Source organism: Natator depressus, chromosome 5, assembly GCF_965152275.1.
Source record: "Natator depressus isolate rNatDep1 chromosome 5, rNatDep2.hap1, whole genome shotgun sequence".
NCBI classification, from domain to species: domain Eukaryota; kingdom Metazoa; phylum Chordata; order Testudines; family Cheloniidae; genus Natator; species Natator depressus.
The window spans coordinates 1281396-1308860 of record NC_134238.1 but is presented as its reverse complement, the minus strand read 5'-3'; the positions used below and the strand labels follow the sequence as shown (position 1 = coordinate 1308860).

Here is a 27465-nt window from a genome sequence, read left to right as displayed (position 1 = left end):
TTGACTATAAGCGTGTATTTGGCTGATCCTTTGGGATTGGAAGAACCTTTTCTTTTATATGACGAGATAAGATTTTCAGTAATCACCATAATATCTGACGTGTGTCTGGGTGGAGGCCGGAGGCTGGTACTTTAAGGGCACTGCGTTGTGTGGACGTCTGAGTACCCAGGGAGGGGCTAGAGAAGCTGGTTTGGGCTGGCTGGGTAAATCTACATATTGGAATATCCACCAGCGTTTGGGGTTTGTCTGCCCTGCTCTGTTTGCAGATCGCCCTGATTGAGTGACCTCAGCTGGCTCCCACGGGCAGCACCGTCAAACCATCCGACAGCCCAGGGCCCAACACCCTCCCACAAGCCAGGTAGGAGGCGGTGGAGCGCGTCACTGGGAAGAGCCTGGGCGGAGAGAGCAGAAAAGGCAGCGTCAGCAACTGCTCCATCAGGACGTCTCCTGGGGCCTCCTTCATGGAGATCCCTGGGGGTAGCACCCAACCCTCCACCCCACAGCGGCTCGGACAGAGCCACCCCGCAACCCCCCCGCTCCCCTGTCCCCCGTGTGCCCTGCCCCCCCCCAGCTCCGCCCTGCCAACCCCCTGCTCCCCTGCCCCCCGTGTGCCCTGCCCCCCAGCCCCACCCTGCAGATGTGGACCTTGCCCGAAATGTCCCCAATACGGGGATGGTGCTGCAGACTCACAGGACTGTCCGGTAGGGCTCTCACCGATTGTCCCTCCAGGGACTCTAAGGAAACCAGCGTCTGGCTGGGCTGGGCTGGCTGGGTGCCTTCTCGCAGATCCATGGCTTTCGATCGTAGCACGAGTCCTTGTTTATGATGCCATTTCTTATTGCTCCACATGACGAAAAGCTGTAACTCGGGTAGCTCCAGTCTCTGGAAAGAGAAGGGGCATTGCTGAGACGGCCCGACCCGCCCTACGCTGGCTGTCAGCTCTGCCACCCTGGCGCACTAAGGCCAGGTCACCATCGATTTCAAGGCCAGAGTCGCTTCACCCAGCGACAGCCGCAGCCCAGCCAGGAGCCCCTCCTTCAGCGAAAGCGACACCCACTCGGCACGGAAACCCGGGGGATGGAGACTCCGCCGCGTGCCTGGGTGAGTTGTTCCACTGGTTAATTCCCCGCCCGGTTTTCTGCCTTATTTCCTGTCTGATTTTTGTCTCTCTTCGTCTTTCAGCCACTGGGGCTTGCTCTGCTCTCGTCTGCCGCGAGATTGAGGAGCCGCCTGCCACCAGAAATCTGCTCTGTATGTAGGTGCCCTGGGCCCAGATCCACAAAGACACGCAAGTCCCAGGCCTAGGCACCCTGCGCTGCAGAAAATCCCCCCTCGGCTGCCGCTGAGCCCTGGAGGAGCCTAAAGTCACTCAGCACCTAACCTTTGGCTGTCAAGGGTTCCTGGCCCTGGCTGCTCTGGTCACAGCTGAGCTTCTGCCTTGGAATCCTGTCCCCCCTGGGCATTCACACCTCCCCTGCCTGCTGCTGCTTCTGCCGGCTCCCTTCAGCCTCTCCTGCCCCTCTGCCCCTCTCGGTGGGCTTGGCACAGGGCTCGTCTCCCTGTCCACCCTGGTCCAGTCGTGCTGCTTCTGCCCCCGGCTCTGCGGTGACTCAGCTCTGCCTCTCCATACTCAGCTTCATGGATTCCCGGGCCAGAAGGGACCACTGTGCAAATCTAGTCTGACCCCCTGCACAGCACGGGCCCTAGGACCGGCCTGACCCCCTGCACAGCACGGGCCCTAGGACCGACCTGATCCCCTGCACAGCACGGGCCCTAGGACCGACCTGATCCCCTGCACAGCACGGGCCCTAGGACCGGCCTGACCCCCCTGCACAGCACAGGCCCTAGGACCAGTCTGACCCCCTGCACAGCACGGGCCCTAGGACCAGTCTGACCCCCTGCACAGCACGGGCCCTAGGACCAGCCTGACCCCCTGCACAGCGCAGGCCCTAGGACTGGCCTGACCCCCTGCACAGCACAGGCTAGAGACCTGCCCTGAAATAATTCCCAGAGCAGATCTCTTAGAAAAAGATCCCATCTTGAGTTAAACATGGCCAGTGATGGAGAATCCACCATGGCCATTGGTAACTTGCTCCAATGGGTTAATTACTCTCACTATCAAAAATGTACACCTTATTTCCAATCTGAATGTGTCTAGCTTCAACTTCCACCCAATGGATCATGTTAGATCTTGCTCTGAAGAACCCAGTATTAAATACGTGTTCCCCATGCAGGTACTGATAGACTAATCACCTGTACCTGCATGGGAATCACATGTACCTTCTCCTTGTTAAGTTAACTAGACGGAGCTCTTTGCGTCTCTCACTGTAAGGCAGGTTTTCCAAACGCTTACTCATTGTCGTGGCTCTTCTCTGAACCCTCTCCAATTATCAACGTCCTTCTTGACCGGTGAACAGCAGAACTGGACACACTGTTCCAGCAACGTTGGCTTCCTTCTGGGAGTTCCCCAGTGTTCCAAGAGTTACTGAAACTCAACACTCACTGTCCAGTTCAAGGGCCAGTTTCCCAAAGCTTAAAGCAATTGTTGGCATGGCTGACTGGGCACACCTGTTGACAGTTGGGTAGCTGTGATGGGATGGACTTGCCCCACGACAGTAGCGTTAACAAGAACTGGAATTGTTCAAGGCCATCCCACCGGATGTCCCAAATGCCACGATTTCACAAACATGAAGTTACTCTGGTCAAAAAACATCCTGCTTAAATGGAGCTGTGACAGCAGCCACAAAACATTTTAAAAAAAACCAGTGGAAGACAGGGGACTACCCCACAGGTGCTGAAAAGGCTGATGTGGGCCTGAGAGACCAGTAACCCACCTGGGTACACCGGGAGGATGGGCCATGGCCAGGTAGTGAGGAAACCCAGCAGGGGGTGCTAGAAACAGAGGGTGGTTGCAGCGGGAGGGCTGCCGGGGGAGCTTCACAGTCCCTCTCCGGGGAGTGGGGAGTGAGGAGACCTGGGGGACAGCCAGGCTCTTGCAGGGTGAGGAAGAAGTGCAGGGAGGTGGGAGCAAGGAGTCTGGTGGAGTGACCCCTGACTGCCCGGCCTAGGTCCCTTGGCTGGAGCCCGGTGTAGGGGGCAGGCCTGGGCTCCTCCACTAGCCATGGGGCAGGAGTCGTGAAGGTCCCTGAGAAGGGGGGTGGATGACTCGAAGCCCTGGGAAAAGGGTCTATGGAGCAGTGGGCCCAGAATGGAGGGTGACAGATGGGGCGGAGGGAGTGTATATTTGTTTCTGTGGGACTTTGTTACCGCAGAAGAGGTGGGGCTAAATGTGACCCAGCCAGAGGGCTGAGTCATGGGAAGAAAGAGACCACTGCAGGGCCACAGTAGTTGTCAACAGGGGGTGTGAGAAGCAGCGATCCTGCCACTCGCTGCCCAGCTGCGAAGGGGCGCACCAACCCCAACTAAATCATCCCAGCCAGGGCTTTGTCAAGCCGGGCCTTATAAACCTCAGTCGGCATGGTTTCATGGAAGGTCAGGCTTGACAAGCCCTTTTTACAGGGTTACAGGTCTGGCTGGTAAAGATACAGTGTGATAAAAGTAGCTGTGTTCATCAAGGTACAGCGTGATCAAGGTACAGCGTGATCAAGGTACAGTGACTTGGATTTCTCCAAGGCAGTTGACTTAGTACCACATGGTATTTTGATTTAAAAACTTGCAGTATAGGTGTAAGCAGGGTCTGAAAGAGCTCTCCCCTGACAGCTAGCTGGGGAGGGGAAAAGGTTTCAGGACCAGACTGTATTTACATGAACACACCCACTCGGCGTCGGTATCCAGCATTCAGCACGGTGCTGCCCAAAGTGACCAACGCTGGCTGGTGTTGGGATACAAATCACTTCACTCCTGACTGCAGGGGGGAGTGAAACAGTGTTATCCATGTTACCTTTATTGTATGACTAAAGGGCAGCCGAACCGTGCTGAGCCTGTCCTGATTGAGGGGGTCGCCCTCAACTGAAAGGAGCTTGCTAAGCCAGGGGCTCGAATGCCAGAGCCCTCCCCTGTGAAAGTAAGAGGGGTGGGGACAGGTGTCCCTGCTAGGAGGTGTGGATGATACTTATGGGTCCCAGGTACAGTTTGACCTGCCCCTCCCCACTGTTCACAGATACAGCTGAGTGCGGCGTCTTTTGTTACGTGCTCACTAGCACTGACATCACTTGTGGGGGGCAGCGTTTCTGCCCAGCCTGCTTCAGCAAGGCAGTTCCCCCCCCCCAAAAGCTGACAGTTCCTGAGAGCTGGGGGAGCCTCAAGGGACGGACCTGCCGAGGTCCCAGCAGAAGGCAGGAGGCAGTGGAAGATGACAGGGTGCACTGGAGCAGCGAGTGGCTGGCCGAGCAGCGAGCGGGTTGGCCAGAGGAACCGCGGCTGGCAGGGCAGCCAGACAGGGCAAGTGCTCAGAGGCCGGAGCAAGCCAGGTGCCTTCTCCCCCGGGTGGGAGGGGAACTCCCACAGCTGCGCCTCTGATCCTTGGGTCCTCACTGACCCAGGACAACCCCTATGAGTGGGGTGTGGTGAGGGAGCAGAGGGGGGCACAGAAAAGGAACTGTTGGTTGTAGATCTCAAGAACACGAGGCGGAAGCTCTGCCCCACGCACTGTGGGCTGGGCGTCCTGCTCACAGTTTGTGTTTATGAATCTTGTTTGTGGCATTTTCCCTAATTAATGTCAGGTGACTTTTTCCTTTCATTAAAAGTTTCTTTCCTACACTCAGCCTCAGAGTTTGTGAGAGGAGAAGTTTTGCCTCTCGAGGTGCTCAGGGGTGGGGATGTAATTGTCCCAGGTCACTGGGTGGGGGCTTGAGCCGGTTTTGTGTTGGATAGGTGGAAAGGAACCCCCAGATATTGAACCCAGCCCTGGTTGCTGCTGGCTCCACCTGGCAAAAGGTTTACAAATGGAACTAATAGGGCACATGTTAGATGGATTAAAAACTGGGAGGTTGCAAAATGTCTTTGTTCCCAACGAGCGGGGCCATTTCTAGTGGGGTCTCCCAAAGATCGGTTCCTGGTCCAACACTTCAATATTATCAAGAATCTAGATCATGATATAAAATCTTGGCTGGTAATTATGCAGGTGACACAAAGGTTGGTGGGGTGGTGAGTAATGAGGAAGACAGGAGACTGTCACAGTCATCTGTATGGGCTGGCTAAATAGTCACAATCCGACAAAACGTGATTTAATACAGCCAAATGCATGGCAGTGCATCTGGGAACCAAGAACACTGGTTATTTCTACAGGACATGAGACTTTGTCTTGGGAAGCAGCGACTCACAAAAGGACTTTGTGTGGCCTCAACCTGAGCCGTGAATGCTAGGCTGTGGCCAAAAGGGCTAATGTGCTCCTTGGGTGTATAAAAAAGGGACTTTCAGTAGAAATAAGGAAGTGATCTTAGCCTGACCATGCTGCGTACAGAGGCGATACTAGAATACCGTGTCCAGTCCTGGTGTCCGCATGCCAAATACCAAAGAATGTTCAGAGGCGGGTCACAAAAATGACCCAGAGGATGGAAAACAAGATATATGATGTGAGGTTTAAGAAGCCCAATCTAATCCGCTTATCAAAGACAAGGTTGAGAGGTGACACCGTCTCAGTGTCTAGGTTCTGACACATGGAAAAGAGAGCTGACACCAAGGGGCTTTTCAGGCTAGCAGATAAAGCCATAACAAGGTCCAATGGCTGGAAGTTGGAGTTGGACAAATTGATCCTTGAAATCAGATGCTGTTTCCTAGCTGTGAGGGTGATTAACCACCAGAACCGCTCACCATGGGAGGTGGTGGTGTCTCCATGGCTTGGAGTCTTTAAATCGAGGTCAGATAGCTTTCCAGAAGATATGTTTTAGTGCATCTTTGGGGAGCAGCGCTCTGGCCTGTGTGTGACGGATGTCAGGCTAGATAAACATCGTGGTCCCTTCTGGTCTATGAATAAATTACTGGTTGGGACTGTCCTCTGTGTGCCCACACTGAATGTGATCAGGTCGTGAGACCTCCCACACCTCTCCCAGACTGAAGTCCCTCATAACACAGGTTTTCTTCCCACGTCACAGACAAGAGGTTAGTGAGTATCCCATTCTGTTCTCCGGTTTGATTTGGTGTCTGTAACAGACCCCACCCGTGCACCCGCTGGGCTTTTTTAGCACATTCATCCATAGGCATGATCCTGCACTTCTGAGTTAGCAACACCTCTAAAACAGGTGATGCTGCCTTTCATGCAGAGTGCCCCCCCCCAAACCTTCCTAAAGAGGCTGTAACCAGTGAGTTTAACATCCCCGTCCTGTGACTCATCCCGCCAGGCCTCAGTGATGACAATAATACCTCATTTCTTCTCATCAATGAGAATTTCCAATTCCTCTGGCTTGTTAGCCGGATTCCCAGCATTGGGTCAGAGACAATTAAGAAATGTCTCCTCTTCACGTTCCCTGCCAGCGCTGTTCAGTACGTTCCTGACATCTGGATTTGTGTTTTACACTCATTTGCTCTGTGGTTTTGCCCCTTGCCCTCCCAGGAACCACCTGACTTACGCTGGGGCACTACCGATAAAGAATTTACTCAGAGGACTTGAAACTGCTTGAAACTCGTTATTTTGCAGCTTTTAGGTACATGGTGTTGCTTTAAATATTCCCCTCTGGCAAAGGGTCCACATGAGGAACTGCAGGCCCGTTGGTTCCATTTCGGGGAAACCACTTCTAACCCTTCCAGCGCACTTTAGTCAGTGGCTTTAGTTACAGTTACTAAAGTGCATGTTTCTTTTGGATGGTGCCACTGGTTAGCAAATGGAGCATCTAGCTTAAGAAATAAATATGATACTTACGGTTTAAAGGGTGAGTTATCAACCCACTTCCACTGCCACTGTGATTCCTTATTCCGGACTAGTCCAATCCAGTATGGGACGTCAGTGTTTTTCAGAAAATTCTAGGAAGAAAAGAATTCACCCCTGCATTCAAGTGACTGCTGTGAAGAAGCAGAGAACTGCAGGGAGAGGATTAGCTGGTGGAGAAAAGGATGTTTCCGTGAGCACGATCACATTGCTCCAGAAGTGGGGTTACCCAGCTAGCCAGGTGTGGGGCGGCGAACAGCATCCTCCCAGCGTGCCCTGCTATTGGTTATCCATCGTACTGGATCCCACTCACCCCAGCCCACCAGAAATGAGAGGCCCTGGGTACTTTCCCTGCTGGGATCGGCTGTGCTAACTGGGCCTACGAGTTTCCCCGAAGTGTGAGCTCAGCTGTGAGTAGTGGGCGACGGTTCCTAAGATGTCACAATACCCCTAGGACAAGAAATGTGATGGGAAAAGCTGGAGAAAGGAGACAGACTGAATTAGTCCAAATAAAAAGGCCCCCTGGTGTAACTCAAGGACTGCGTTAAGGCCTTGCCTGATAAACAACTGACGTGTGGGACCGAAGTCAAGGAGCCAAAATTGGTGTGTCAGAAATTAGGTGTAATTGGTGGACAAAACAAGGAGGGCAGGGGCTGTTCTACCCACTACTCCCTTTGGCATCCTTAAAGAAGGAGACTTTGGGAGACAAATTGCCTACTGGAGCCAGCTTCACCATCCTGGCTGCCCTTCACCCCATCTCCTGGGACCATCATTCGGACCCTGAGAGATGTCCTGTCCTGACCAGACCGGACCAGAGAGAGGGACCCAGAGGACACCAGCTCTGGCTAAGTCCTGAACACCACTTGGGATGTGAGACTTCATCTCTCCATCTCCCTTGGGCGTCCCTTTTCTTCCCCACCTTATTTCTTCCCTCCCCTGTCCTTCTCCTTTTGACTTCTGTCTCATAAGAGTCTGGGTAGCCAGCCAAGACTGTACATTTTGCAGCAAGGCTGTGAGCCTGTGACCAGGGAGGCAGAGGAATGCAATGCCCTAACCAGCCCAATGGTGGTACGAGTTTGTCAGGTCTCAGAGTGGCTGATCAGACCTTGTGCTGGGCCTGAGTCTCTCCAGAAGTGAGGCTGCATGTGAGAGTCAGCACCAGAGAGAGAAGCTGCATTTTCTCTCTTTGCTGTTCTCTTCTCTCCCCTTTTGGGTGTTTGTCTTGTTTTGTCTTTTAGGAAACAGGACTGGACTTTAACAGCAGCGCTAGCCCATCTCAGCTAACGTCTTCTCCTCTCCCCAGAAGGACAGTTATCACCATCTTTGATACCATGTAAGACAGTGGTTCTCAGGCAGGGTACATGTACCCCTGGGGTACACAGAGGTCTTCCAGGGGGTGCATCAATTCAGCTAGATAGTTGCCTAGTTTTACAACAGGCTACACAAAAAGCACCAGCGAAGTAAGGACAAACTAATATTTCAGACAGACACTGACTTGTTTGTACTGCTCTGTATGCGATACACCGAAATGTCAGTACAATATTTATATTCCAATGGATTTATTTTATAATTATATGGTAAAAATGAGAAAGTCGCGATTTGTCAGGACTAGTGAGCTGCCACGTCTGTATTTTTATGTCTGATTTTGTATATAAGTAGTTTTTAAGTGAGGTGTAACTTGGGGGTACGCAAGATAAATCAGACTCCTGAAAGGGGTGCAGCAGTCTGGAAAGGTTGACAGCTGCTCATCTAAGAGACTGTCAAAAGGGGGGCAGGTTCTTTTTAAAAACTCTCTCCAGCTGAAGGGAAAGGGAACAAGGGATGTTGTTCAAATGCAGGCCTTACGTAATACTTTAATTCCAAAGGCTTTAACTGTTTTGCCTTCTCTTCTGTATCTTTAATGAAAGGTTAAGAGGCTGTTGAATGGGGTGTTTGCCGGGGCACTCAGCAGGCCGAGGTCTCTGTAGACCAAACCCTGAACGTTGTTTAAAACTGTTCAATGCTGGACAGTGACAGGGTCGTGTTAACACCTTTGACTCTTTGGGCTGCTACACTCCCTCTAAATCAATACAACAGGCCTGCAGGCCCGGACCAGCCCAGCGCTCCATGGCTAGAGCGGAGGCTGGGAACTGGCCAGTGGGAGCTACGGGGACGGCGCTTGCGGACGCGGGCAGCGCACGGAGACACACTGTCCCCCTCCCGGCAGGGGCCGCGGAGACGTGCTAGCAGCCGGCCACTTCCGGGAGCGCCGTGGGGCCCCAGCGGGCAGCCTGAGCCCAGCTCTGCCGCCGGTCGGGAGCCGCCTGTGGTAAGTGCCTCCCGGCTGGAGCCTGCACCTCGCACCCCCTCCCGCACCCCAACCCCCTGCCAGACCTCGCACCCCCTCCCGCACCCCAACCCCCTGCCCCAGATCAGAATCCCCCCCGCACCCCAACCCCCTGCCCCAGATCAGAATCCCCCTCCTGCACCCCTACTCCCTCCCAGACCCCGCACCCCCTCCCGCACCCCAACCCCCCGCCCCAGATCAGAATCCCCCCCTGCACCCCAACCCCCTGCCCCAGATCAGAATCCCCCTCCTGCACCCCTACTCCCTCCCAGACCCCGCACCCCCTCCCGCACCCCAACCCCCCGCCCCAGATCAGAATCCCCCCCTGCACCCCTACTCCCTCCCAGACCCCGCACCCCCTCCCGCACCCCAACCCCCCGCCCCAGATCAGAATCCCCCCCTGCACCCCTACTCCCTCCCAGACCCCGCACCCCCTCCCGCACCCCAACCCCCCGCCCCAGATCAGAATCCCCCCCTGCACCCCTACTCCCTCCCAGACCCCGCACCCCCTCCCGCACCCCAACCCCCTGCTCCAGATCAGAATCCCCCTCCTGCACCCCAACTCCCTCCCAGACCCCGCACCCCCTCCCGCACCCCAACCCCCTGCCCCAGATCAGAATCCCCCTCCTGCACCCCTACTCCCTCCCAGATCCTGCACCCCCTCCCGTACCCCAACCCCCGCCCCAATCAGAATCCCCCTCCTGCACCCCTACTCCCTCCCAGACCCCGCACCCCAACCCCCTGCCCCAGATCAGAATCCCCCTCCTGCACCCCTACTCCCTCCCAGACCCTGCACCCCCTCCCGCACCCCAACCCCCTGCCCCAGATCAGAATCCCCCTCCTGCACCCCTACTCCCTCCCAGACCCCGCACCCCCTCCCGCACCCCAACCCCCTGCTCCAGATCAGAATCCCCCTCCTGCACCCCAACTCCCTCCCAAACCCCGCACCCCCTCCCGCACCCCAACCCCCTGCCCCAGATCAGAATCCCCCTCCTGCACCCCTACTCCCTCCCAGATCCTGCACCCCCTCCCGTACCCCAACCCCCGCCCCAATCAGAATCCCCCTCCTGCACCCCTACTCCCTCCCAGACCCCGCACCCCAACCCCCTGCCCCAGATCAGAATCCCCCTCCTGCACCCCTACTCCCTCCCAGACCCTGCACCCCCTCCCGCACCCCAACCCCCCGCCCCAGATCAGAATCCCCCCCTGCACCCCTACTCCCTCCCAGACCCCGCACCCCCTCCCGCACCCCAACCCCCTGCTCCAGATCAGAATCCCCCTCCTGCACCCCAACTCCCTCCCAGACCCCGCACCCCCTCCCGCACCCCAACCCCCTGCCCCAGATCAGAATCCCCCTCCTGCACCCCTACTCCCTCCCAGATCCTGCACCCCCTCCCGTACCCCAACCCCCGCCCCAATCAGAATCCCCCTCCTGCACCCCTACTCCCTCCCAGACCCCGCACCCCAACCCCCTGCCCCAGATCAGAATCCCCCTCCTGCACCCCTACTCCCTCCCAGACCCCACACCCCCTCCCGCACCCCAACCCCCTGCCCCAGATCAGAATCCCCCTCCTGCACCCCAACTCCCTCCCAGACCCCGCACCCCCTCCCGCACCCCAACCCCCTGCCCCAGCCCCTCCTGCACCAAACTCCCTTCCAGAAAGAAGACTTGTTTACAGGGACCCCACAATATCTAATAGCCCCGGGCCCACAGGAGAGTTAATCCGGCCCTGACTAGAAGTCATGGCATAAGAAGAAAATTATGACTCAGTTGGCATGAATGGGACATAGTGGGACAGCTCCCATGACTCGAGTACCAGCATTGAGGGATACAGCGTGTTCCAGAAGGACAGATATGGGGACAACGGAGGAGGTGTTTGCTGCAGGTCAGGAACGTGCACACTTGCCGCAAGGCGAAGTACGTGGCCGAACTACTGAGAGTCTCTGGGTGAGGATAACAAGGGAAAAGAACAGCAGAGGTCTTATGGATGGGGGTTGTCTGTTATAGACACCAGATCAGGACGAGGAAGTGGACAAGTCATTCTACAAGCAGGTAACGGGATTAGCTAACACACATGAGCTCGTATCAATGGGGGATTTTAACTTCTGTTGTAGGACTATGATAACAAGTCATAACGTGCAAGTTCTTAGCACGTGTAGGGGACAGCTTTCTGATTCAGGAGGAGTTGAGCAAACAACGAGGGGGTCATCCATGTTGGATCTGGTGTTGACCAACAGGGATGAACCAGTTGCGACCGTGAAGGTGGGCGGGAGCTTGGGAGGAAGTGACCATGATCTGATGGAATTCAAGACCCTAAGGAAAGGAGGACACAAGAACAGCAAAACAAGGACACTGGACTTCAGAAAGGCGGATTTCAGCGGGCTCAGCGAAATCGCAGGCAGGGTCCCGTGGAGGGGAGAGAAGGAGTCGAAGGGGGCTGGCAGTTCCTAAGAGCTGTAACACTCAGGCTATTCCGAGGCAGAGGAGAGAGAAGAGGAGCCGCAGGAGGCCAATGTGGCTGCACGAGGAGCTTTCTAGCTCTCTACAAACCCCATAGGGACAAATCCAGGGAACGGAGGGCGGGGCACGGCTCCAAGGGAGTGGACGTGGCAATAGTGCAAGCATGTAGGGACAAAATCAGGAAAGCCAAGGCAAGGAACGAGTTACAGCTGGCAAGGAATGTTAGAGACAACAGGAAGGGGGGTTCTTCCAATCTGTCAGACTCAAAAGAGCAATCCAGGACAGTGCGGGTGCGCTGCTCAGTGGAGAAAGTGAGCTGGTAACGCTCCTCCAGCCCCTGGATCATTGCCATTGCTCTTCTCTGAGCCCCTGCCTATTTGCCAATGCCCCCCCCCGCCCAGCCTGGAGACACCCCCTCTTTACGCAGTGTTCTGGCTGCGCTCACACCGGCCGTGCATGTACCGTACCGGCCACGAGTCCCAGGATTTGGTGATAAGAAGCCGAGCAGAGTTCCGTTCACAGTCTTTCTTGCTTTCTTCCCAAGTCTTCTCCTCCTTCGAGACGAACAAGCACTTTCCTCTGTACAACACCCAGTCTGCCGGGCAGCAGCCTGGAGGGAAGAGGGGGTGAGAGGCTCAGAGGCGCTCCTGGCCCTGAGTGCAGCTAACAGGCTCATGCCCTGGGCTGTACAAAGAAGGCCTGGTCCCTCCCCAGGGGCTCACACTCCCCCAGACTCCAGGCTGCCCCAGGAGCTGCTCCGAGCAGGTGGAGGGCGGGGCGGGAGGGTTCTCGAGGGCTTGGGGCAGGCTGGGAGCTGAGTCCAGGGCTCAGATACAAGTGAACTGTTCATGGGGTTCAACATTTCCCTGGTGGGGTAAACGAGCCGCATCTCCCTGTCCCTTCACTCTCCCCCACCCCCGGGGATTCAGCCACCATGAGGACAAGGGCACTGCTCCGTTATAGCTCTGGCCGGAGGGCTGGGCAGTGATGCGCAGACAGACTGAGCCCTTCTAGGGATCGGGCTGTTTCCCTTGTTCTGACAGAGCTCCTTGTTCCGTGTGAGCAGACAGCGACTCGCTGCCCTTGTCACCTGGCAGCCGCCTCCTCCCCGTGCCCCGCTCTGCCCGTTGGGGAGGCCCCAGGCTGTCTGCGATGGCGCGTCGTCCTCAGGGCTGGGATTCTGCCCTTGGCGAGGGTGCAGGGCCCTGGGTGTTTCCACCGCACCAGAGCCCCGGCTGGAGAGTCGCCCAGCTCGCCTGCCCGGGAGCCCAGGGCAGGACTGGCAGGGCCAGGGGCACCCTCAGGGAAGCTGATCTCATTTTTTAACACCTGGGATAGTTTATTTGCCTGGGGTGGTTGAAGCACCAAGAGCGTCATGGGCACAAAATATGACTCAACCTGCCCCGTGTGTGGGCATTTGCTACTAAAAGTCCCAAAGGCGAACGGGCCGTTGTGTGCTGGGCCCCATGGGCTGTTTGCGCGCGCCGGGAGAGAGGCCTGGACCTGGATTGTGGGGCTGCAGGTCGGGTCTGAGGAGCGCCAGCAGATCGGGGGGGTGGGGGCAGGGAGAGAAGGGGGGAGCAAGCAGAGCTCAGTGGTGGAGAAGCAGCCCGAATTCAGTTAGTCCAGGTGTTATCTCTTAGCCAGACTGAATCATGGGAGCTCGGCTGACTAATTAGCACGTTCATAGTTTGTATTTGGCCAGCACCTTTTCTCCAAAGATCCTAGCTTGTGTCTACAGATAAACCGTTAGACAGGCTACATGTAGCAGGCATTGCTTCGTGCACCCCTGAGACGCAGCCACCTCTGGGGTGGGATGCAGCGTGTTTAACAGCTGAAACAGCAGGGGGATTTAGGGGAGCTGGCTGGAACTGGGCCAGGACAGCGGGTTCACGTCCCAACTCTTATTCAATGGAACCAGCCAGTGCCCACCACCCGGGGTTTTCTGTCTTGTCTCCAGCACTGATACCCCCCACCCCCCCGCCGCCAATACACACACACTCCCTTGCACCATGCAGACCTGGGGGCCAGCGCTGCCTGGGGGAAGAGCTGCCCCTCCTGAATGACCAGAGCCACTTGCTGCAGCACGGCCCTGGCGCTGGGTGCTCCCCCGCCCCAGGGCTCGGCTGTCCCTGCTGGGGGGGGCGCCCCAGTGACCCCCGCCCCGGGAAGGCAGTACCTGTCTGCTCGCAGGGGCGGATGCTGGACAGGGCGCTCTCCGTTTGGTTCAGCTTCTCTTTAATTTCTCTCTTCTCCTCCTGTACCCTCGCCAGCTCCTCCTTCGTTCCCTCTAACGTGGCCTCCCGCTGTCGCAGCTGCTCCTGGGTGCTGTTCTCCTCCTGCCGCATCAGCTCCAGCTCCCGCCTGGCCTGCTCCAGCTCCCGCCTGGCCTGCTCCAGCTCCTGCCTGGCCTGCTCCAGCTCCCTGGCCGTCTGCGCCAGGGTCGCCCCCTTGGTGCTGACTTGCTGGGAGAGGTGGCTGCTCTCGGCCTCGTGCGCTCGGGATGCCTGCTGCAGATGCTGGGAAACCTGCCAGTCTGCAGGGGACAGACAGCGTGAGCCTGGCCGGACGCAGGGGCGCACGTGCCAGCAGGGCAGGGTGGGGCTGGGAGGGCGACTCGAGAAGTGGGCTCACTCATCCACCCCAGCAGGGCCCCAGGGGCACAGGGACCCTCCCGACTGTGGAGAACAGCCCTGTAATGCTGTTGTATCAACCAGGCAAGGTACTAACGAGCTTCCACAGGACTTTATTTTTGAAGTGGAAACCTCGTTACCAAGCTGCTGCTGCACCCTCGGTAGCTTTCTCCCAGCCTCTCAACTCCTCCCCGCTCCTTCCTGGTTCCTGTCCTTTCAGACTCCCAACAGCCAGTGCTCCCAATTCTAATCATTACAAGCAGCATCTAAACACCACATTCCCTCCTCTCTTAAGAAACTCTCCCAATTAAAATAAACATTTTTGTTCTAGCCACAGGAACCAATAAGAAACAAGACACTGTACTGTTGGCAGAAATATTACACTGAAAACACCGTAGATACCACATAACCTAGTCTCTAGTCCAGACAGGTGGTCGTCTGGGTCTGAGAGGCCGTCTCTCAAGCCCCGGTTCCAGGTCAATGTCTTGTTGTGTTGGTACCAAGGTGAAACCGTCCAATGCAGACTGGGTGTCGGCATAATCTCCTCTTGGTGCATAGGCAGGTGCAAGATAAGAAGCATGCCATACCCGTCCATCAGAAAGTCGGTAGGTGTAAGGTCCCTTCTTCCCTAGGATTTTAAGAGGAGCTGTGAATTTATGGTCCCCTTTGCGTAAAATTCCAGGGTTTCGTATTCTCACGAAGGAACCACACTCAAACTTTGGTTCCTTAGCACCCCGCCGCTTGTCTGTGAAAGCCTTAGACTTTGCTTGGTTCCGTTCAACTGTTTTTCCGACATCATCCTCATTTGGGGCATCCGGTCGTGCCTTTAACAATCCAGCAATGTTCAGTTTAGTATTCATCTGTTTCCCATGCAGTAACGCTGCGGGCAATCTTTGCATGGTGGCATGTCGTGTAGCCCGGTATGCTTGCAAGAAATCAGTAGTGAAGGGTATCCACAATCGCCCTTCCAGTTTAGCCATTTGCAAACTCTTTCAAACTTCTGTTAAACCGTTCGATTTCCCCATTGGCTTGAGGGTAATATAGGGATGACCTTCTGTGTAAAATGTTCCTCTCTGCTAGAAAAGTTTCAAACTCCAGGGAAGTAAATTGACTACCGTTATCTGAAACCAGTTCTTTGGGGTTACCTTCCCTGCTAAAAACTGAAGAGAGGAACTTAATTACTGTAGCAGAAGAGATTTGCGATGTAAACGCTACCTCAGGCCATTTACTGAAATAGTCTATTAAGGTGATGGCATAACGGCAGTCAATTGGAGCAGTATCAAAGGGTCCTACAATGTCAATCGCCACTTTTCCCCATGCAGATTCAGGAAGAGGAACAGTCTGTAATGGAGGGGTACATGTCACTGCTGTCTTATCATGCATTTGGCAAGTGACACAGGATTTTATGAGTGCTTCAGTTTGAGAGTCCATCCCTGGCCACCAATACAGATCCCGTAGTCGTTGTTTGGTTCAGACAATTCCTGGATGAGTATCATGTGCCAGGTGTATGAGTTTTGACTGTAATTCTTCTGGCACAAGGAGCCGGTGTGTACCTGGTAGCACACAACCATCAAACAAAGTTTATCCCGAACTCTAAAATAAGGCAGCAAAACTGGGTCAAGGTTTTTAGGGTGACTGGGCCATCTCTGTCAGAAATTCCCATAGTTTTTGTTGAACTGGACACGCTGAACAAGCAGCTTGAAATTGTTCTCTTGTAACTGCAGTGAGAGCGCTTGTAATAAGCGCAAGCACGACACCCTCATCCTCCGGTGGACCCTCTGGTGACGGGAAAGGCAGGCGAGAAAGGCAATCGGCGACCACGTTTTGGTTTCCAGGCTTATATTCCAGTTCATAACTGAAAGAGAGTAGTCTTGCAGACCCTCGAGCAATACGGTATCCTGCTCTGCCCAGTCCTTTCGTGGTGAGCAACGTCGTCAAAGGGCTGTGGTCTGTGCACAACTTGAACGTGCAGCCCCACGGGTAAGTTCTCCATTTTTCCGTAGCCCAGACACAAGCAAGTGCTTCTTTTTCGACTGTAGAATATTTCCTCTCAGCATTACTTAGTGTCCTTGAACCAAACGCAACCGTCCTCTCTGTGTCGTCCTCACGCAGTTGTGTGACAACAGCCCCAAGGCCATAATCAGACGCATCAGTAGTTACAAGTGAGGGCAATGCAGGACTGAACAGTGCAAGTACTGGACTAGGTACAATCAAGTCTTTCACCGTTTTGAAACTAGCTTGTGCATCTTCTTGTCCACACTAAGGTTGAACTTCTCCGTAGTAATTCCCGTAACGGTTCAATGACAGAAGCATAATTGGAAATGAATTTTGCATACCAGGAGGTAAGACCCAAGAATGAATGTAAGCTTTGCAAATCTGTTGGAAGAGGAGCATTTGAAATTGCCAGGATATGATCTGGATCAGGCTTAAGTCCAGCCTGTGAAATTGTATGCCCCAGAAAGGAGAGTTCCGTTTGTCTAAATTTGCATTTGGACCTATTGAGCTGGAGGCCTGCTTTGCTGAGGCAGTTTAGTACAGACTGCAGGTTATTGTCATGCTCCTCCGAAGTATTTCCAAACATGATAGTGTCATCCAGATAGCACTGAACTCCATGTTGATTGTTCAGAATCAATGACATCATTGTTTGGAAGGCACTTGGGGCTGATGCGAGACCGTATGGAACACATTTAAAACGGAATAGTCCCTCATGTGTAATAAATGCTGTGAGGTCTCTGCTATCTTCATGCAACATAACCTGGTGGTATGCGCTCTGCAAATCAAGAGTAGAAAACATCTTTGCTCCATGGAGTTCTGCAAATGCTTCTTCTATGTGAGGAAGAGGATGGCTGTCAATCACAATAGCTTTATTTGGCTCCCTTAAATCCACACAAAGGCGAATGCCTCCACCCTTCTTCTGCGTCACTACGACAGGTGAAACCCATTCCGAGGAGTCGATCTCTTCAATAACGTCCTTTTGAACAAGTTTTCTCAGTTCCTCTGAAACAGCTTTTCTGACTGAAAATGGTAAGCGCCGTAACTTCTCTCGTACAGGCTTCACATTATTCCACATTTTACCTTTATGCAGAAACCCATAAGCACAGCCACGTTTCTCCTCAACTTGGTGTTGGGTCCCAGCTGAAACTGGTGCGTGTACCGCAAGAGTGCTTTGCTGAGGAAGATCAATTCGTCCATTAACTACCCTGAGATTTAAAGCAACCAGTAAATCTCTGCCAAGGATAGGAGTGCCTTTGTGGACAATGTAGAACTCTGCAGTTACACAGCAATCACCAAAAGTAATTATTGTTGGCAGGCAGCCACATTCTGGAATATGGCTTTTCAAATAGCACACCAAGTGAAGTCTGGGTTCAGTAAGAGGCACATCTTTAAAGTAATGTAGATAGATGGAATCAGGTAGTATAGATACTGCTGAGCCAGGTTCCAACATTAGCTGAATAGAGTGTGGTTTGCCTGAAGGTACGGCGGAAATGTTTACAGTGCACTTTATCTGTTCTGGAATATGTGCAGTAGTGATTTTGTCCTCGCTCAGCACAGTAACATCTGGTATTGTAACTGTATGCACCTGTTGATTGAACTGGCTACTGCGACATACTTGAGCAAAATGTCCAGTCTTTTTGCAATGATTGCACTGAGCTACTTTTGCTGGACATCCTGTGTAGCTTGCAAGGTGTTGTGGGGATCCACAGCGAAAACATGCTTTTACTGTATTTTTAATTTGCTGATTCGGTGGTTTTTCATTAGTTTTCCTCTTGCAATTGTGTGCCTGCCTGGACTGTGCCTCCTGTATCCATGCTCATTATTTTGGCTTCAGCTGTAGCTGACTCGATCTGCGTAGCAATGGTTATTGCTTTTTCTAGTGTAAGTTGTGGTTCTAGAAGTAAGTGTTCTCTTACACGAAGCATGGTTGTTTTCTCAATGAGCTGGTCTCTAATCATCTCATCGGCCATATTCCCAAAGTCACAAGTTACAATCAGACTCCTCAGGGAAGCAATATACTGCATCATAGGCTCCCCTGTTTTCTGCTCACGCTGGCGAAATCTGTAGCGATTAGCTACTACATTCACTTTTGGCACAAAAAAGTTCTTTAATGCAGTGAGTGCCGTCTCATATTTATCATCTGCAAGGGGAAAAGTGTAAAATATACACTGCCCTTCTACTCCAAGGCAGTGGATTAGCAGAGCACGCTTTCTTACTTGAGAAATCTCTGTAGCACTGATTGCAAGCGGATAAGTCTCAAACATATGGATCCAGGCAGTAAAAGCAATTGGAGGCTCACCTGGGCTTTGCAGAAAGGTGCAGGTGGGTTCAGAGGCAGAAGATCCATCCTTGTCGCCAAAGTGTTGTATCAACCAGGCAAGCTACTAACAAGCTTCAACAGGACTTTATTTTCAAAGTGGAAACCTCTTTACCAAGCTGCTGCTGCACCCTCGGTAGCTCTCATTCCGCCTCCTCAACTCCCCCCCGCCCCGGTTCCTGGTTCCTGTCCCTTCAGACTCCCAACAGTCAGTGCTCCCAATTCTAATAATTACAAGCAACATCTAAACACCACAAATGCCAGAGCCTCCAGCAGCGGTGACGGAGACTCAGGAACGCTGGGCCGAGGCGGTTCAAACAGCTGGGAGGCGAGTGGGGGCTGCAGCCAGCGGGCAGCCTCCGAACCCACAGCGAGGGGCCCCGGGCGCCGGCCAGCGAGGGCCGGGCAGAGCGCCCTGCAGGCAGCCAGCCAGGGCCAGCCGAGTGCCAGCCCAGCAGCCTTTCCTGGCCCTGCCAGGGACCCGCCTGTGCCCTACAGCCCTTGGCCAGCGCTGGGAAGCATCAGCCCCGCCATGCGCTGACTGGCCCCAGCAGCATCTGTGCTGGTGGGCGGGCGCCAGGCGGGCACCGGGTAGAGGGCCCAAGAAACAGGACCCCGCCCCTCCCCCCATGGACCCCTCCCCAGAGAGGATTCCCTGACAGGGCCCCCCATGGCTCCCTGGTAACAGAGCCCCCATCTGCCCTGGGACAGGGCCCCCCACATCTCCCTTGTAACAGGGCCCCAGTCTTCCCCGGGACTGGGCCCCTAAATCCCCCGGACAGGGCCCCCCATGGCTCCTCAGCTGGATCCGTGTTGCTGCTGGGGAGGTTTCCTGAGCTGCAGCCAGAACTCTCCTTTGCTCGGGTTCACCCCCCCGCCCGCGCCCTGTGTCACCCTGAGCCCCCCCATGGTGCCCCTGCCCCCCACATCATCACTCCCCACATGCAGCTCCTTCCCTCTCTCCCCTGGCCGGGTGTCTGGCCCCACAAGCCCCCCACAGGCCGAGTCCCCTACTCACAGCGAACCCCCAGGCCGATGGTGGTGGCCAGGAGGAAGAGGCAGGTCCCCAGCAAGCCGAGGGGCAGGTACCGTGTGCTCCACCAGGGCTCTGCGGGAGAGAACCAGCTGCGTTAACGTGTGGGAACCCTGGGCACCAGGTCCCCCATCCCCTTCCCCCGAGAGGGCAGCGTGCCTGGGAACCCAAACCCACGGCCCAGCTCCCCCCTCCGGCCACCCAGGGAATGGGGCTCAGCCCCCCAGGAGGGCAGTGGGAGCCAGGGGAGAGCTCCCAGTGCCGTGGGGCTGCAGGGATACGACCCGCCCGGGCTTAGGCTACCGGCTCCGGTTCCCCCACAGTGCATGGCTGGCAGCCTGGTGGGGTGGGCGCCGGAGCCCTGCCCGTGCAGTGGGCCACACACCGAGGCTTTGCCCTGTGCTTCTGCCCACCCAGCTGGGGCCTCTGCCCTCACCCAGCCACACTCCCCCATCCCCATCCCCACCAGGAACAGGGACACTCTGCCTAGAGGCCGGGACAGGCTCCTGGGGGCATGGCCAGCACCAGCTGCTGGAGTGCAGGGGAGCGCCCCGTGGGCAGGTCTGGGCTAACCCCAGCTGCTGGGTCATTCCAACCTGATCCCTGAGCCAGCCGGGCGAGGACCCCACAGACAGAAGAGCCCCAGCAGCCCCCCAAGCCCGTCCCCGGTGCTGGGCCAGGTATCGCCTGGGGCCTGGCCCAGCCTCCTGGGGAGACAGGAGCCAGTTCACTATAGCGTCCGTCCCTGCCCAAGAAGTCTGTTCTCTCCCGTTCGGAGCCTGATGGGGGCCGTGTCGGAGCGGGCTGCGTGGGGGGTCTGAGCTCCTGTGAGTGGGCTCCATGCCCCTTGTGTGGGCTCTCCCCACGCATGCCCCACCAGCCGCTGGATTTCCTCTCTGTGGCCAGGCGGCCTGCTCCAAACACTGGGCCTGGGGCCTCGTGCCTGGCTGGTTACTCTGGGCGCTCACAGCTCCACTCAGAGCTGGGTGAGCGGCAGGGCCCAGGCCCCAGCCCCTCCGAGCGGCAGGGAGAGGCAGCTCCAGCCGGGCACCCCCAAAGGAGGCTCCAGCGAGCATCGGCCGCAGCAGCTCTGTAGGGCTCCACGCCCCAGGGGCTCTGCAGCCAGCGGGGACACAGGACACAGCCCTTGTTATCCTACACGGCAATTCGTTACCATGGCCCGCCTGTGATGAGGTGTGTGCGGATGTAGCTCATGCACCTGTTATACGTGTAACCCTTCCGCCCATCAGCGCTGGCAGCAACAAGGGCCGGGTTCAGTATCTGGGGGTTCCGTTTCAATAACACAATGCAACCGGCTCGAGCCCCACCCAGTGACCTGGGACAATTACACACCACCCCCTGGGCGCCTCTGAGAGGCAAAACTTCCCCTCTCGCAAGCACAGAGTCTGAGTGCAGCCAACGTCTTTTAACAAAGGAGGGAAACAATGCGGCATTATGTTGGGGAAACACCACCAACAGGATTCATAACACAACCCATGAGCAAAAGACCCACCCCCAAGTGAGTTGGGCAGCGTCCTCTTCCTCTCAGGGTCTTAAGTCCAGCAACCCAAAAGTCACCCAACTCTCAGGCGCTGTCCTTCGTCAGTGCAGCCCCAGAGTTCAGAACTTCATCTGCAGAGTTCACCTCCCAGCCCAGGTGGAAGGTACGGAGGCACCTTACACGCGCGGCTGCTCAGGGCCGACTGCCTCACTGCTGTGTGGGGTCCTGCCCCAGGCCTCTCCGCCAGCCACTCACCAATGTGCCCTCAGGGCCACCCCCCATTTAACACAGCTCTCAGTGAGTTCAGCTGTTAGCAGAGGAGCCTCGCTGCTGGCACACCTGCATAAGCTTCTTACACTAGAATCACTCGCCCAGAGCAGATCTCACGCTTAAACCCAGGTCTCGCTGATTGCAGCTCAACAGCATTTCACAGGACTCTTATCTGAATCAGCTCTATTATTACACAGTGTAAAAAAAAAAAACAAGAGGGCAGCATTTCAAAACCAGACTACCACATACAACTACAGGTTTCAGAGTAACAGCCGTGTTAATCTGTATTTGCAAAAAGAAAGGCACACTTGTAGCACCTTAGACTAACCAATTTATTTGAGCATCAGCTATAGCTACATACAACTACCTCTCCTAAGCCACAGGCCTGTGGAACCATGTCCCTTGCCTAGTGAGTGCTTCTCAGTTGAGGGAGAGCCCCTCAGCCATAAAATGCCAAGTACAGTTCTACTGTCCTGGATTCAAATAACCAGGATAACAACACTTTATTACTCCTGCCCCAATAACAAAGAGACCAGGGATCCCACAGCAGGCAAGGTGACCTTTGGGCAAGCAGTCCCATCATGCTAGGCGGGGTGGGTGTGCCCATGCAAACGAGATCAGCCCCTGAAGGCCTTTTCCACAGCTCACCACCAGATATCAGGGGAGAGCTCATTCTGACTCCGCTTACAGAGACCTCGATTCACTGCCACGACACTCTGGTGGTTGGTTGTTCCTGTGGTCAGAAATTCCCCTTAAACCCTCAACTTTCAGCTCCCCAATACTTGGGGTTTCCGTTGGGCCGTTGATCTCTTCGAAGCTCATAGACCTCAAGACGTACGCTACCTGCGGACGCTAATGTCTTACAGGAGACAGGCCTGTCGGCTGACTATCACTACAGCCGCTAAATATCATGAAGGTGTGACGAAGTGGGACAGTTCTTAATGTTTCCTCTGAATCGTGTGGGGGTGCCTCAGTTTCCCCTAGGCAGTTCTTAAGTATCTAGGGGGTGGGGTAAGGGTGTATGATCATTGCAGAGCCCTAGAGGGCAGGTGTGTGCAGGGGTCTGGACACAGAGAATGGCCGACACCCTGTTTCCTGGCAATTGATGGCCTGGGCCCTTCCCTCCTGCAAGGTGAGTGCTAAAGGGTTGGAGAACAAAGGAATCAGGTGCCCTCCTGGCCCGGGAAAGGGACAAAGCCCATAGGAGGGGGCGCTGGAGAGAGTTTCAGTTTGGGGCTGGCTGGGGACATGGAGTGAAGGGCAGATGTGGTTGTCTGGCTCACTGCCCCCAAAATTGGACCCAGCTGAGGAGCGGCGGTGAACCAGCTGAGCAGCGGGGAACAGCAGAGCAGCACACAGCAGGAGTTTGCCTGGGAGTTCGCCTGGGGTGAGCCCAGTGAGGCTTATATCTTGCCAACTTCTCTGAGGAAGCTCATAGTAGGAAGGTGATATGGAAGCGGGGGGGTTCAGCTATTGTGACCTGCACTGGATGTGCCATGTTTGTCTTTCTTCCAGAGGACAGAAGCGACTTTGTCTGTACAAAGTGCAAGCTGGTCTCCATATTGGAAGAGAAGATTGAAGGTCTGGAGCAACAGATAACGACCCTGCGTTGCATACAAGAATCTGAGGATTTCCTGGACAAAAGTCAGGATATGCTTCTACGGGCACAAAGCTCTAAAGATTTAGAGCAGGTTGCACAGCGGAGCCAAGAGGCCAGTGAAGAAGCTTGGCAACATGTGACCTCCAGAAGAAGAAGGGGGAATGTCCAGGTTCCAGCAACACGGACACAGGTAACTAACCGCTTTCATGTTCTCTCCACAGGTACCATTGCGGAGAGTGGACCAGATGATACGTCTGGGGGGAGAAAGCAGAAGGAGACTCCACTGGTTGGAAGGCATGAGATGCGCTGTCCTGAGGTTGGGGGTTCCACGACCACTGCTCCCAGGAGAAGGAGGCGTGTGGTGGTGGTCGGGGACTCTCTCCTCAGGGGGACTGAGTCATCTATCTGCCGCCCTGACCGGGAAAACCGAGAAGTCTGCTGCTTGCCAGGGGCTAAGATTCGCGATGTGACGGAGAGACTGCTGAGACTCATCAAGCCCTCGGATCGCTACCCCTTCCTGCTTCTCCACGTGGGCACCAATGATACTGCCAAGAATGACCCTGAGCGGATCACTGCAGACGACGTGGCTCTGGGAAGAAGGATAAAGGAGTTTGAGGCGCAAGTGGTCTTCTCGTCCATCCTTCCCGTTGAAGGAAAAGGCCGGGGTAGAGACCGTCGAATCGTGGAAGTCAATGAATGGCTACGCAGGTGGTGTCGGAGAGAAGGTTTTGGATTCTTTGACCATGGGATGGTGTTCCAAGAAGGAGGAGTGCTGGGCAGAGACGGGCTCCACCTTACGAGGAGAGGGAAGAGCATCTTTGTGAGCAGGCTGGCTAACCTAGTGAGGAGGGCTTTAAACTAGGTTCACCGGGGGAAGGAGACCAAAGCCCTGAGGTAAGTGGGAAAGCGGGATACTGGGAGGAAGCACAGGCAGGAACGTCTGTGAGGGGAGGGCTCCTGCCTCATACTGAGAAAGAGGGACGATCAGCGAGTTATCTCAAGTGCTTATATACAAATGCACAAAGCCTTGGAAACAAGCAGGGAGAACTGGAGGTCCTGGTGATGTCAGGGAATTATGACGTGATTGGAATAACAGAGACTTGGTGGGATAACTCACATGACTGGAGTACTGTCATGGATGGGTATAAGCTGTTCAGGAAGGACAGGCAGGGCAGAAAAGGTGGGGGAGTAGCACTGTATGTAAGGGAGCAGTATGAATGCTCAGAGCTCCGGTACGAAACTGCAGAAAAACCTGAGTGTCTCTGGATTAGGTTTAGAAGTGTGAGCAACAAGAGTGATGTAGTGGTGGGAGTCTGCTATAGACCACCGGACCAGGGGGATGAGGTGGATGAGGCTTTCTTCCGGCAACTCGCAGAAGCTACTAGATCGCACGCCCTGGTTCTCATGGGTGACTTTAATTTTCCTGATATCTGCTGGGAGAGCAATACAGCGGTGCATAGACAATCCAGGAAGTTTTTGGAAAATGTAGGGGACAATTTCCTGGTGCAAGTGCTGGAGGAACCAACTAGGGGCAGAGCTCTTCTTGACCTGCTGCTCACAAACAGGGAAGAATTAGTAGTCGAAGCAAAAGTGGACGGAAATCTGGGAGGCAGTGACCATGAGTTGGTTGAGTTCAGGATCCTGACACAGGGAAGAAAGGTAAGCAGCAGGATACGGACCCTGGACTTCAGGAAAGCAGACTTCAACTCCCTCAGGGAATGGATGGGTAGGATCCCCTGGGGGATTAACATGAAAGGGAAAGGAGTCCAGGAGAGCTGGCTGTATTTCAAGGAATCCCTGTTGAGGTTACAGGGACAAACCATCCCGATGTGTCGAAAGAATAGTAAATATGGCAGGCGACCAGCTTGGTTTAACGGTGAAATCCTAGTGGATCTTAAACATAAAAAAGAAGCTTACAAGAAGTGGAAGGTTGGACATATGACCAGGGAAGAGTATAAAAATATTGCTCGGGCATGTAGGAATGAAATCAGGAAGGCCAAATCGCACCTGGAGCTGCACCTAGCAAGAGATGTCAGGAGTAACAAGAAGGGTTTCTTCAGGTATGTTGGCAACAAGAAGAAAGCCAAGGAAAGTGTGGGCCCCTTACTGAATGAGGGAGGCATCCTAGTGACAGAGGATGTGGAAAAAGCTAATGTACTCAATGCTTTTTTTGCCTCTGTCTTCACGAAGAAGGTCAGCTCCCAGACTGCTGTGCTTGGCAGCACAGCATGGGGAGGAGGTGGCCATTCCTCTGTGGACAAAGAGGTGGTTCGGGACTATTTAGAAAAGCTGGACGTGCACAAGTCCATGGGGCCGGACGCGTTGCATCCGAGAGTGCTAAAGGAATTGGCGGCTGTGATTGCAGAGCCATTGGCCATTATCTTTGAAAACTCATGGCGATCGGGGAAAGTCCTGGACGACTGGAAAAAGGCTAATGTAGTGCCCATCTTTAAAAAAGGGAAGAAGGAGGATCCTGGGAACTACAGGCCAGTCAGCTTCACCTCAGTCCCCGGAAAAATCGTGGAGCAGGTCCTCAAGGAATCAATCCTGAAGCACTTACATGAGAGGAAAGTGATCAGGAACAGTCAGTATGGATTCACCAAGGGAAGGTCATGCCTGACTAATCTAATCGTCTTCTATGATGAGATGACTGGTTCTGTGGATGAAGGGAAAGCAGTGGATGTATTGTTTCTTGACTTTAGCAAAGCTTTTGACACGGTCTCCCACAGTATTCTTGCCAGCAAGTTAAAGAAGTATGGGCTGGATGAATGGACTATAAGGTGGATAGAAAGTTGGCTAGATTGTCGGGCTCAACGGGTAGTGATCAATGGCTCCATGTCTAGTTGGCAGCCGGTGTCAAGTGGAGTGCCCCAGGGGTCGGTCCTGGGGCCGGTTTTGTTCAATATCTTCATAAATGATCTGGAGGATGGTGTGGATTGCACTCTCAGCAAATTTGCAGATGATACTAAACTGGGAGGAGTGGTAGATACGCTGGAGGGCAGAGATAGGATACAGAGGGACCTAGACAAATTGGAGGATTGGGCCAAAAGAAACCTGATGAGGTTCAATAAGGATAAGTGCAGGGTCCTGCACTTAGGACGGAAGAACCCAATGCACCGCTACAGACTAGGGACCGAATGGCTAGGCAGCAGTTCTGCGGAAAAGGACCTAGGGGTGACAGTGGACGAGAAGCTGGATATGAGTCAGCAGTGTGCCCTTGTTGCCAAGAAGGCCAATGGCATTTTGGGATGTATAAGTAGGGGCATAGCGAGCAGATCGAGGGATGTGATCGTTCCCCTCTATTCGACATTGGTGAGGCCTCATCTGGAGTACTGTGTCCAGTTTTGGGCCCCACACTACAAGAAGGATGTGGATAAATTGGAGACAGTCCAGCGAAGGGCAACAAAAATGATTCGGGGCCTGGAACACATGACTTATGAGGAGAGGCTGAGGGAACTGGGATTGTTTAGTCTGCAGAAGAGAAGAATGAGGGGGGATTTGATAGCTGCTTTCAACTACCTGAGAGGTGGTTCCAGAGAGGATGGTTCTAGACTATTCTCAGTGGTAGAAGAGGACAGGACAAGGAGTATGGTCTCAAGTTGCAGTGGGGGAGGTTTAGGTTGGATATTAGGAAAAAAAATTTCACTAGGAGCGTGGTGAAACACTGGAATGCGTTACCTAGGGAGGTGGTAGAATCTCCTTCCTTAGAAGTTTTTAAGGTCAGGCTTGACAAAGCCCTGGCTGGGATGATTTAGTTGGGGATTGGTTCTGCTTTGAGCAGGGGGTTGGACTAGATGACCTCCTGAGGTCCCTTCCAACCCTGCTATTCTATGATTCTATGGGTCCTGTTCTCTGCACCTACAAGCTCTATGTTAGACCATGTTCCTGTCGTCTAATAAACCTTCTGTTTTACTGGCTGGCTGAGAGTCATGTCTGACGGCAGAGTTGGGGGGCAGGACCCTCTGGCTTCCCCAGGACCCCACCTGGGCAGACTGGCTGTGGGAAGTGCAGGGAGGGGCAGAGGAGGCTGAATGCTCCGAGGTCAGACCCAGGAAGGTGGAAACCTTTGAGCTGTGTGTCCTGCAGACAGGCTGCTCCCAGAGAGACTTCCCCCGAGTCCTGCCTGGCTTCATGGGGAGCAGTTCCCGAGCATCACCCAGGGACTCCGTGACACCTGCCCGGCTTGCTCCCCCCGGGACCCCTGGGCTAGGGGCAGGGCGAACAGCCACACACTCACCTTTGCTCTGCTCCGCCCCTTGCCCCCGCCTCACCTCCCCAGGCTGGGCCAGCTGGATGTTCTCGTAGGTGAGCTCTGCCTCCTCCTCGTCTGCGGGCGCTGCAGGGAGGGAGAGGGCGCTGGTTAGTCTGCAGCCTGGCTCCGGGCAGGGGGCGGCACCACGCAGGGGCAGGTCAGCTCTTACCTGCCTCCTGCGACCTGGAGCACACGCTGCTCCCCACAGGGGCCTTCACGAACTTCAGGTCGGCATAAACGACGCTCTGGGCCAT

The 27465-nt window shown here is 54.8% G+C and overlaps 1 protein-coding gene across 1 annotated transcript; it reads right to left on the bottom strand.

The window, feature by feature from the left end:
• LOC141987141 (B-cell differentiation antigen CD72-like) lies at window positions 1-27465 on the bottom strand. The gene is made up of 8 exons (XM_074952204.1): window positions 27381-27465; window positions 27197-27295; window positions 19574-19663; window positions 13790-14146; window positions 12078-12220; window positions 6818-6918; window positions 691-882; window positions 1-392 (listed from the first exon to the last, which is right to left on the bottom strand). Exons 1-7 carry the CDS (start codon window positions 27463-27465, stop codon window positions 735-737), a joined length of 1023 nt encoding a protein of 340 aa, XP_074808305.1. The 3' UTR covers window positions 1-392; window positions 691-734.

What these genes read in the sequence shown, in the direction of transcription:
- LOC141987141 (XM_074952204.1), bottom strand. Translation starts at nt 27,465, where the DNA reads ATGGCCCAGAGCGTCGTTTATGCCGACCTGAAGTTCGTGAAGGCCCCT. An exon ending in AGGGGCGGAGCAGAGCAAAG is followed by an intron (nt 19,664 to 27,196) that starts GTGAGTGTGTGG and finishes TCTCTCCCGCAG; the next exon opens with AGCCCTGGTGGAGCACACGG. An exon ending in CCGCCCCTGCGAGCAGACAG is followed by an intron (nt 12,221 to 13,789) that starts GTACTGCCTTCC and finishes TCTTCCCTCCAG; the next exon opens with GCTGCTGCCCGGCAGACTGG.